Source organism: Equus przewalskii, chromosome 1, assembly GCF_037783145.1.
Source record: "Equus przewalskii isolate Varuska chromosome 1, EquPr2, whole genome shotgun sequence".
In the NCBI taxonomy this organism is placed as follows: domain Eukaryota; kingdom Metazoa; phylum Chordata; class Mammalia; order Perissodactyla; family Equidae; genus Equus; species Equus przewalskii.
Window position 1 is genome coordinate 155,643,594 of NC_091831.1, and position 12,631 is coordinate 155,656,224.

At 33.7% G+C, this 12,631-nt stretch overlaps 1 protein-coding gene across 1 annotated transcript; it reads left to right on the forward strand.

The window, feature by feature from the left end:
* The first annotated feature begins 10,394 nt into the window (after nt 1–10,394).
* Nucleotides 10,395–11,369, forward strand: LOC103559890 (olfactory receptor 4K15-like). The gene has a single exon (XM_008533703.2). The coding sequence runs from the start codon at nt 10,398–10,400 to the stop codon at nt 11,367–11,369; it is 972 nt and encodes a 323-aa protein (XP_008531925.1). The 5' UTR covers nt 10,395–10,397.
* Nucleotides 11,370–12,631: the final 1,262 nt, after the last annotated feature.

The window sequence follows — 12,631 nt, forward strand, 5'->3', positions numbered from 1 at the left end:
AGCAGCCATTACTTCAGTACATGCCCTCTGCCTCCTCCCTGCCTTCTAAAGCTCATGTTGGTGCATCTAATTCACTGAACCTAATTTGCATATGGAACGTTGGCTAAAAAGAAGCAGCCCATAGATTTCAACATTTTTATGCAATGGAAAACATCCTAAAGGAGAGTGGGCTGGAGGCTGAATTGATCAATAATATTCATCATATTAACATTCATTTTTCATGATTATAATCTTTTTATTGTAGAGTAAAACCAATGTAAAGAAAAATACACAAAGTATATAACTTAATGAAATAGCATAAGGCAAATACCATTATAACGACATCTCAGGTCACAAAATAGAACTTAGTCATTCCTGAAGCTCTTGCAGTTGTCCATCTAAATCCCAATTGTCTCTCTCCTTCAAAAAATAACTATTACCCTATTATAATACTTCCTTGGTTTCGTCACAGTTTTATGTATATATGTATACCCAAGTATATATGCCGAGACACTCGAATTTCATCACGTCCGCTTTGTTTCATTTTCTATTAATTTGCATGTCTCCCTCCCACCATCCCTTCTATTTCTGTACAATTCATCTTTTGAAGAACCTGAGCTCCAGTGTCTCCCACAGCCTGGAATATACTGATTGTATGTATTTAATATAATTCAACATGTACATCTAACTTCTATATTTTCTGCAAATAACACATCCAGAGACTTGACCATATTAGGTTTAATACCTTTTGTAGGACAGACTATAGATGGTGTTATGTTCTCTCATCTGGAAGACCTTGATATCTTGCTGTCTCTCTTTTGAGGATGATAGCAACTATTGTTGTTCAGTGCCACAGCCTATAGTCCATGTCTTCAGTCATTTTTGTTGCCTGAACGTTGTTTTCTGCTGTAGTCTGCAGCAAGGCCTCTTGAGGACCATATTTCCTGAATTTTGGCATTTTGACAACAGCTTCTCTGGTTCTTTAAACCTGTCAGTTTTGCTGGAAATTCTTTGACTATCTCTTTATTTCTTTGAGCATCTTAAATTTAAATTATGACTCTTTGTAAGCACACTATCTGGATCCTCAAAAAACTGTACTTTATTCACCCTAGAACATTACAAATTAGGAATTTGGGATTGATCTTTTAATTTTAGAAGGAAGACATTAAGACTCTATCATGGTATTTATACTAGTGGTCTCTCTAAACCAGTTAGAAAGGGTTCCATTGCATCTGATAGATTCTCGAAACACTAAAATTTCCAAATTTTCTTTAAAAATCTTAAATCTACCTAAATAAAAAAAATGTTCTTCAAGAGTAACATATAATTAACTAGATTGTTATCAATATACCTATTTAAGTTTTTAAAATTTTTTCAAGAAAGGCACAGCTCTTCTAGCTATACTGCTTCCTTATTAAATAGAGTCCCTATCTGGATTCTGGAGTCCTTTTGGATCTGCACTCCCCAGCTCTCACTTCACACATGGGGAAAAAGGAGTCTGGACTGAAACAGCCAAACTAATTATGGTGCAAAGAGATTACATGGCTTTTCCTTACTTTAAAGGAAAAGAAAGGAAATATGCAAATAGATTGTGAACTAGCTCTAATAAGGCAGATAGAGGCTAGCTTTTCTGTGTGTCTGTTTTGCCTAAAACTCATTAGGAAACCACACACCCAAAAATAAAGGGTGAAAAAGACACCTTTACACAAGCTCAGGGCTTTCCTTGAACCAGATCATTCCTCATTTGTCTGTCATCTAGGAGATGACTGTTTCTGGCTCAGTAGATAAAGAAATCTGCTCATATCATAGGTTTTGGCTTTTGAACCAATGGGTCCATTTGTTGGCATTAAAAATATTTCACAGTGAAATAAACTTTCAAACATTGAATCAGATTAATATTCTAACCTGGTTGATCTTTAGTCCTAAAAATGCCTGTTTTAAGAGAAAAAAGATCACCTTCTTCCTTTGAATATGAGTCCTAATCAACAATTTCAACTCACACAATAAAGCCTCCATGTTTTCTATAAACTCATTCCCAGTAACACCTGCCGATAACCACAATACAAGAATGGTAAAATAAACATTAATAAAAATGTCTACTTTTTGCCTTTTTCTTAATTTCCAATGACTATGTAGAGTCTCTCAGCCCCAGTTCCTATTTAGTACACTTTCTCAATTACTTACAGATTTGCTGGAATTCATCTGAGGAACACTGCACCCCAAAATTAAAGAGCGTATGTTTTTTCCAAGAACTCATGTAACATTTACTGAAACATGATTCATCGGTTGGCCATAAAGTCTCAATAAATACTAAATATTTACACAATGCATTACCTAATTACAATGCAATAAAAATACAAAATGATAAATAGTCCTCTCTTACCCAAAACCCTCTGAAAACAAATTGAACCCTGAACCTTTGGAATAAGACAAAGAGCTTTATAAGTAAGTCATGAGTGAAAAAACCCTTGTAATGGCAATGACCAAAACATGTAGAACTGAGTAATACGAAGAGACTATATAGAAAAACTTAACATTTCTAGTCATAAATAACATGTTTAAATACAAGAAAAAAAGAGTAAGCTTGGTTTTCTATATAAGAAATTAGAAAAAAAACAAAGAGAAATAAAGGAATAGAAGGATAAAAATTATAAAAACAGGAGCAGAAAATAATAAAATTTTCTTCATCTCTCTCCATGAATCTAGCTTAAGCTTAATACCCAAACTCAATGAGGATATTAGAAGAAGGGGAGTTTTTAGACAATTTTATTTTTGAACATAGACTATGTATCAGTTAGGATTTGATGAGTGAAGCTGAACCACTTAGAATGACATAGAATAAGGGGTTGATTATAAAGATTGGACTTTACATAAAAATGAGAGTTGGTGGAGAATACTATGGAAGGCTGTTGTTTCTGAATCTAGTGGTGAATCTGAAGTTGCTATAGGTCAGCAAGGCTGATGGCTGAAAAGAAAAGCTGGATGTGGAAGATAAAGTGTGTCTCCTGTTGACAGTGTATAACTGGATCTTCTTTTTTCTAGTCTGATAATCTACTTTTGTTTGGAGTGTTCAATTCACTCATGTGTAATGTAATGATTGATATGGTGGTTTGGGATTTACATCTACAAGTTTGGGATTTGATTTCTATATGTTTCATGTCTTTCTTCTTTGTTACTGTTCCTTTGTTTTTCTGCTGACTTCTTTCTTGTTAATAGATATTGTCTAGTGTGCCATTCTAATTCCTTTGTTGTTTTTCAACTATAATTTTTTCAGTTATTTTCTTTTTGGTTGCTCTAGGGATTACCATATGCATGCTAATTTATTGCAATTTACTTCAGATTAATACTAACTCAATTCCAGTAAAATAGAGAAATTTTTCTTCAGTTTATCTTCACATCCTCCTCCTTTCTTTGTGCTATTATTGTCAGATACACTGTGTTCATATTTGTAAGTCAAAAAACAAACTTCATAACAATTTTATGCAACTGACTTTCAAATCAGGTTAGATAAGGAAAAATTTAAAAATCTATTAATATTGGCTTTTACATTTACCTACATAATTAGCTTTACTATAGCTCTTTAATTCTTTATATTGAATGAAGTTACCCTCTGGTGTCCTTTCCTTATAGCCTGAAGAATTTCCTTTGTTATTTCTTGTAGAGCAGATCTAGCAATGAATTATCTTAGCTTTTTTTTTTTAATCTAAGAATATCTTTATTTCTCTTTCATTTTGGAATATTTTCTTCTAGATACGTATTTCTTTGTTGACATTATTTTTCTTTCAGTACTTTCAATCAGTTATCCTATTGCCTAATATCTTCCATTGTATCCAATTAAAAGTCAGCTTAATTTTATTTAACTTAAAAGCCAGTTAATTTGATTGATGTCTCTTGTTGTGATAAGTTGGTTTTCCCTTATTGTTTCACAATTTTCTAGTTGTCTTTCTAGTATTTCTACTGTTTGAGTATAATAGTCTATACTAGGCATAGATCTCTGTTTTGTATTTATCCTCCTTGAAGTCTGTAAGCTTTTTGGATCTGTAGATTAAAGCTTTTCATCAACTTTGGAAAATTTTCAGGCATTATATTGTCACATGTTGTTCTGCCCCTTTCTTTCTATCTTCTCTTTCTGGGACTCCCCTCATGGGCAGGTTGTTATATTTTTCTTGTGTCCCACAGTTCTCCGAAGCTCTGTTCATATTTCTCCATTCTCTTTCTTTTTTTTCCTGTTCTTCAGAATGGATAATTTCTCTTGATTTATATTCAACTTTGCTGACTCTTCTGCTCCTTCTAATTTGCTATTGAATTCCTCTAGTTAATATCTCATTTCACTTATTATATTTTTCAACTCCAGTATTTCCATTGTTTCTTATTTATAATTTCCATTTCTTTCTTATTGTTCTCTTTTTGGTGAGCCATTGTTATTATGATTCCCTTTAACTTTTAAACATAGTTTTCCTTAATTCTTTCAACATATTTTACTATATACTCTGAAGTCTTAGTTTGCTAAATCCAACATTTGAGACTCCTCAGAGATAGCTTCTATTGACTGTTTTTCTTCCTATTTTTCTTCTTCTATGTCTGTCACATTTTCTTTTTTGTTCACTTTTGGCATGTCTCATTTTTTTGTTTAAAACTGAACATTTTTGGTAATATATTGTAACAACTCTTAATTTTTATCCCCTCCCTCCAAGGAATTGTTATTTTTGTTGTTATTATTATTGTAGTTTTCCTTTATTTGTTTAGTGTCTTGCTTGGACTAATTCTGTAGTCTGTTTTCCTGAAGTATATTGCTGCTGATATCTCTGCTCTGGTTTGTTGTTGTTAAGTCTTGATTTTATTTTTAATCCTGATGTACTAAAGGTCATTTCTTGATAAGAGGTTGTGCTTCATCATCTTGAGCCAGTAAGTCTTTCATCTTTTGTGAATGGCAGACAGTATACAAGTCACCCTGGATTTACTTTCTGCCAGGTCTCCTTATGTCACCTCTGCCTGTGTGCAAGGGCTCACATTCACCCAGGAGCAAGTAGATACTTGCGGCCCTCCTTGGCCTCTCTTGAGCATACGTGCAGTCTTGTGCACATGCACAGCAGTCCAAACTTCCAGGGATATGTGGGGGCTTATCAAGGCCCAATATAACTTCTTGATTCATCAGATCTCTTTCTTAAGTTTCTGGCTAATCTGCCAATTTCTTTCTTGTCCCATCCAATATATTTACATACACTACTACAGTGTTGGATTTTTCTGATTTTTTTTTGCCACTGATATCATTATTATTTTAGACAACATACCTGAGTATGGAATTTTCTGTTTTCAGCCCCAAATTGAGTCAGCAAACTTGGGAAATAAAGCTACTCATTTCCACAACTTGCCCTAGTCTCGTATAACTATATACTAAAGAAGCTGGTGGGAGTTGTGATAATGTGAGAAGCCCAAGGCTGAAATAGCACACATTTCTATTGTTCTTACCCATTGTTCAGAATTTTTTGACAAATAAATGCTTCTCAACTTTTTGTATGCTTTTGTTCACCATACACAATTCTGAAATAGTTTTTCTGACAATTTTGTCCAGTTTTACTGTTGCTTTTGGGAAATTTGCTGAGCTCTTCACTCCTCCATTCAAAAGTAGGTTTAGCATTTCTGTAATTGATTTTGTATACTTTAGACAGAGAGAAACTTCTAAAATACAAATCTTACCATGTTAGTGCCTTTAATAATGCAACGCTTCCCCCCCTCAATTGCTTTTCATTATTCTTAGGAGAAATTCAAAACTATGTAGTATTTCTTATTTAAATAAACCCCATATACTCTACATTTCAGCCATATTGCATGTCTTTTAGCTCTTCAGTTTTGCACTTTCACTAAGCGTTTACTCCTTGACATACAGATACTGGCACTTTTTTCTGCTTAAAAATTCCCCCATCTACTAACCTAAGAATCCACTAACTTAGCCAACTTTGACTCATCCTTTATGTACCAACTGAAACCTTCCAAAATTTTTTTAGATAAGATTGGCACCTTCCATAATGTACTCATACCACTCTCTTCTTCCCCTGTGGTAAAACAAGCACAATTTTACTAAAATTATTTGTCAAGCGATCTACTTTCTGCCTTAGAATATAAAATCTGTGAAGTCAGGAACTATTATGTACTTCAATATTTTGCCCACTCCTAGTTTAGTAAGTGGAAAACAATTAGTGTTCAATGACTATTTGACAAAGGGATGCAGTAATATGTTGTTATGAAATGATTTCAAGTTAACCAGCCATTTGACTAGAAAAGCTTGAAATAGGACTATAAAATAAGTTATACAATATGAATAAGGTATAAATATAGTTAAAGGCAGAAATTTCTTTTTAACTTCTTAATATTTGGACATTTAAAAAATAAACAAAAGGTGAGAAAATGCCCATATGCTCCCCTCTATCCATTTGTTGCCTCGCTTCAACACTTATCAACATATGCCTAATTATGAGCTTTTTTCCCCTATTCTTCTAAGTAAAATTGCTAAGGACAATGGTCAATTGTATATACAATTTTCTAGACACTGCTAAATGCACTTCTATAATGGGTGTTGCATTTTCATTCCCACTTGCAGTATATGAGAGTGACTCATAGCCTTGCAAAGATAGTACATTGATTTTTTTACCAATATGATATATAAGAGATGATATTTAAGTGTAGTTCCACTTTTAAAAGAGCAGTTCTTGGAAAAAAAACAATATAGCGCAGTTACCAGTGAAATCAAAATATAGTCCTTGGAAAGGCAAAAAAAAAAAAGGACCAACATTGATTAAAATTGAAAAGAGACTATATAAGTAATCATTTTGAGATTAGGAAAATGGCCTTAAATTTATATGTTGAGGAGATTAGACAATTAAAAAAATATGTAAAAGCAGAAGATGACAGATTCATCCAGTTGAATTTGTTAATTTCCTAAGAAAGCGTAAGTTGCCAAATTTGCTTAAGAAGAGGAAGAAAACTGAAGTCTCCAATAATTATGGAATATATTGAGAAGAAGTTAAGGATGTAAACCTATAGAAGTCATAAGATGCATTCAAGTTTATGTACAAAATTTTTCAAACCTTCAAAGAACAAATAATATTAAAGTATAGAACTACTTTCCTAAGTACTTCAACTCATTTTATGAGTCTATCATTGTCTCAATACCAAAACTGGATATGGATAACACAACTTCAAGATATTTGTAAAACACTTGGAAGTCAATTTCACTAGTAAACCTATATGAAAAAATCCTACATAAAAAATTAGCACATCACCCAGGTTATGATATTCTCATATATCACTTCATAATTAATTAGGATTTACGCCAAGAATGCAAATATAGTCATATTGGATTTTCTATTCGTGATATCTAACAATAAAGGTTAAAAGAGGAATTCATTACACCTTGCCATTGTAGGGGATCAGATGTTTTCTGCTAAGATGGAAAATGTCACTGAAGATTCAATTCAATTCTTCATGAAGTATTTCAGAAATCTTTACATGTCAAAGTTTCCCTAAATCTATTAGAAATATAGCACATGTAATTGATAGTAGATATGACACAGGGAAGGAGCTCTGGGAGTTGAGAGAAAGTTGAAAGTGGCCTGGCTCTCTGGACTTAAGCAGTATTCCCTATTCAACACACCCACAAACATCTAATGACAAAGAATCACCGTGGGAGACATCTATCCTCCCATAGTCTCAGTTCAATCCCCAGTCCTGAATGAAATGGAAAAACTATAAAAGGGAAAAAGGTGAAATAGAGTGCTGAGAAGAAGAGGTCGTTTGCCTAAGTCAATATTTATTAGAGTTATGATATATCTCTGCTTGAAAACGTACACATCTGATGCAGCTCTCTTAAAGGAGCATTTGATTTGAAAGAAGCCGAAACTTGTGTCAACTTTTTTGAAATCTGTAAATAATGGAATCAGGTATATTTTCTTTATTTTATGTCAACCACTTGATCCATGTGCTTTGGATTTTTTCCTCTGGAAGTTGTTAATGGGATCTTTAACTAGAGAAAGAAACTTGGAGCAATGGCTTATGACATTTGAACTTACAGTTTTGTTCAAAATCCTTTGCTTCAACCACAAAATATTTATACATATGTTAGTCTGCTGCATAAAATTTGACATTGGCTATGATAGAAAATGGTTTAAGAATCAATTCCTGTAAGGTTTCACCTAATATTTTTTTGTTTTAAAGTTTTTCTTCAGAAAGACTGAGTAGAGAAGACTCTATAAAAGCATACAAACATCATTTTATATTTATCGCCGTTCTTCCCAGCCCAATCCACATCTAGGCAAAAATAGCATTTGATAGAGGTACAGTGTCACTCTCTGTGAGGATTTCTGGAATTTTTCTTTCCTTCCTTCCCACATCATTAATTTCTCATTCACTTTTACTAAAAGAAAGTTGTCATTTCATAGGTGACTGACCAAATTAAAAGATATGGTCAAGAATAATTTTATTCCCAACATTTTCTTAAATCCTTTTGGATACAAATTCCTTCCCCTCAAGAGAATGCCTCAGGGAGGATGCCCCTCTCACTCCAACTGATAATTATTAATCTAAATATCCTTTGGAATGGCTCTATTTGAGTTATTTTGTCACAGCATTCATGGTTCATTCACTTGATTATTTTTTTATGCTCAAGTTTTTGGGAGAATCTTTGTACAGTGTAATATAGCAACAAACCATTTAGCAAATATTATCAGAGAATAAAGTTTTTCATGCTAATAAATTTTAAACTAAAATGTATACCTTTAAGCAAAACACAATCATTTTGGAAAACAAAATACTTATGACCTCCTACATTTTAAACTAGAAAGGGCTATTATTATCAATTTCATTTATGGTACATTTAGTAACATTTAATGGGGTTTTACATCAATTACTTAAACTACCCTCTCATTTTCTAATCTGGATAATTCCATTTGTTGCATACTCTTAGACATTCCTTTTAGATCCCATTAGAGACTCAACTATCAAGGATTGCAGAAAGAACTTTGAAGGCCTGGGATAAAGTTCTAAATTTGTTATTTGCTGGTAGTATAATATTGAGCATATTAGTTAACCTTTCTGAGTCTCAATTTGCTCATATGAAAAGTGGGAACAAGAATCCTCCTCACCAGATTGTTGTAGAGTTTAAAGCTCACATACTGCATGTAAAAACACTTCCAAACCTCTTTTGCCCACTGGCATTGTTCTTTTTTTTCACAAACACTGACACTTATCACTTTGAATTATAACAGAAAATTAAAAGAGAGAACCTTATTTCTTTTAAAAAAAACTACTTGGTTTTCAACTAAAAGATTCTTGTGCTTCTAAATATAATTTTTTAAAATTAATTTTCAAATAAGAGTCTATCTCCTTAGAAACTTTTTCTGTATTGTTCCAAAGAAGATGCAGAGAGAATATAGGCAGAATGGATTATTTTACAATCTATTGGCAGTGTTTATTATCTCAATTGTATATCATCTTAATTGTTATTGTTTACTATCTCATTAATTATCTCAATTTTTGCTTAATGAGAAAGCATTGTGTTGCTAGATATTTTTCAAAGAATATGCCTTATTCTATTAAGTCAAAGCCTGAAAATTCTATGTCCTGGATATAATTACTTCTTGGAAGTTTTCTGTATTGATAAGTGAAATGTTACAGCTGAGCTTCAAATGATCTACTTTTCAACTGCATATCTTACCTAAATCAGATCTTGGCATTTCATAGTTATTGTCATCTTATCTATTGATATTCTGTACAGACATATTGGCCATTGCATTTTGTTTATTTTCACATAGTGCAACGTTAGCTTCAATGGACTTTACTTCAAACCAAAACAGCTATCAAAACATCAGAGGCAATATGGGTTAAACAGTTTTAATGGTGTGATTGTGGAGGTTAACTCATAGAGGAAGCACAGAGGCAAGAGGAGAGAGAACGGTAGTAAAAAAACACAGGGAAAAGATACGTCTTTTCCTTGTAAATGTAACCTCTTGAGAATTCTCTAAGAATCAAAGCTGCTTGTAGATAACCCCAAGTGGATAATGAAAACTAGCAAGGCAGGGAAACTATAGTCCAAGAATCTGGATACCTTAGTATCTCCTTTTAATTGTGTTTTTTGCAATGTAGGTTTATTGTTTGGTTAGCATCAGATTTAACTCACAAATGTATAAAATGGAGTTGTTGATTTACTACATTTGCACTTTATAGTTTCCTCACTAGTAAGGATAATTTAGAGAAGAATCTATTTGTCAAAATTACCAACAAAACATTTCCTAATAGGAATGACTCTGGAGCATTTTAAATTAATGTTGAGAGGAACCCTCCAGGATTGAGGTCTACTGTTCTTGCTCTTGATAATAATATACTAAAATTTCTCTTTGTAGGTACTTCTCTTGTAGCCTGAGACCATGGACCAAGGAAATTATTCTAGGGTGGCTGAGTTTGTGTTGCTGGGTCTCTCCAGTTCCTGGGAGCTCCAGTATTTCTTCTTTGTATTGTTTAACTTCTTGTACATGGCCATTGTGCTGGGCAACCTCCTCATTGTCATCACAGTGATCTCTGAACCTGCTCTGCACACACCCATGTACATCATGCTCAGTAACCTTTCTGTTCTTGACGTGTTTCTGGCCACTTATGCAACACCCAAGATGATACACGATTTCCTTCATGAACCCAAGATCATCTCCTTTGAGGGCTGCATGGCCCAGATATTCTTGCTCCATGTCTTTGCTGGTGGTGAGATGGTGCTCCTTGTAGCCATGGCCTATGACAGGTATGTGGCCATATGCAAACCTCTCCATTATGCCACCATCATGAACTTGTGCAGGTGTACAGGTCTGGTGGTAGGCTCTTGGGTCATTGGGGTCATGCACTCCCTGAGCCAGTTAGCTTTCACTATAAACTTGCCCTTCTGTGGTCCAAATATAGTGGACAGTTATTATTGTGACCTTACTTTGGTCATCAAACTTGCCTGTACAGATACTTATGTCCCTGAAGTGTTGATGCTTTTGGATAGTGGTCTCATGGGGGTGACTTCATTCTTTCTCTTGCTGATCTCCTACATGGTCATCCTGGTCACTGTACGAGGTCATTCCTCAGTGGGTATGGCCAAGGCCCGCAGCACTCTGACTGCACACATCACTGTAGTGATCCTCTTTTTTGGACCCTGTATCTTCATCTATTCCTCGCCTTTCAGCAACTTCCCAGTGGATAAAGTCCTTTCAGTGTTCTCTACTGTTTTCACACCTATTTTGAACCCCATTATCTATACATTGAGAAACAAAGAGGTGAAGTCAGCAATGCATAAACTGAAGACCCGGTATATAAGTTCCAGGCTGCTTTTCCAGCTGTCTCTCACAAGATTGAATTTGCTGAATTGAGTATCCAGGAAGAAACTTGAGGAAACATGGACTTTACCCTTCTCTTGTTACCACCATTGTTTTAAAAAATTACATCCTTTGTTTAAAACAGCAAATGTAATGCATGTTCTTTGTTAAATATTTGTAATAAAGTAGCCTACATACATCTCTGCATTCTCTAGCCATACACATTTTTGCTGTAGTTTTATAGTCTATAGTTAATTTGCTTATCTTTGCTACCCAAAATCAGTGACAAGATGTTTCACAAACTATTGTACAATTTAAATTGTATGAAGTTAATTTTATAAAATTTAGGTGCATATTCATACAGGCTAAACTAAAAATTCTATGTTTCCTTTATGGTCTAAAATACTCCACACAATGTGTAAGATTGAATTCCAGTACTAAAAACAATCCTGTTAGTATTCTTTTTTCACACATTCTACGTCAAAAAAATCCATAGACTTAGCATATAAAATATTTTTTACAAAAATTCAAGGTAACACTTTTCAATCTTTTATTTTTTTATTTATTTAGTTTCTAAAAATTATTTAATTATTATTTATGTTAATTATAAATTATCAAATAAATAAAATTTATTTATTTAAAAATTTATTTTATTTTTCCTCCTCACGTAAGGTATTTAAGGGACTTAACACACGACATTTTTACAGCTTTATAAAATCACTTGACGTAAGACATGTACCATTTATTCTTTTATCATTTAATCCCTAAAACTGTGTTGACATCAAAATATGACAGTTAACCACATTTAAATCCATAAAATATGTATAAAACACAGCACATGAAGCTTTAAACACTTGGCAATAAGGCCACATAAACGTAGAAGAAGATTCCCATCATACTTGTCCTAAATCAGGGACTTAGTGGGCCCTTGTTTGGTATCTATGCACTGATTTAAAAGGCAGCAAATGCAAAGGAAGTTACTTCAGAGATCACTGAACATTATGGTCTGGAAGCACCTTATGATGTTACAGCAGTATTCTCTACCACCCAGCTTCCTCCAAGGTGGCCCCTAGAATGTCAGGTAGAGCTGACACAATAAAAAGACAAACAACGCAACATTTACTCTGTAGAGGTATTCTATTCATGCTATGCACTCGCTGTGATTTTGAACATAATTTGTCTAAAGAGCTTGTCACCACCATCTTGGAATTCTAGTTTGTTTGACCGTACAGTCCTCTTGCTTCTTTCCCGGTATCAGCATTCTGATCAAAGATGGCCCGGACAGCAATTACTGCTATAGATAACCCACATGCAGT

What these genes read in the sequence shown, in the direction of transcription:
- LOC103559890 (XM_008533703.2), top strand. Translation starts at nt 10,398, where the DNA reads ATGGACCAAGGAAATTATTCTAGGGTGGCTGAGTTTGTGTTGCTGGGT.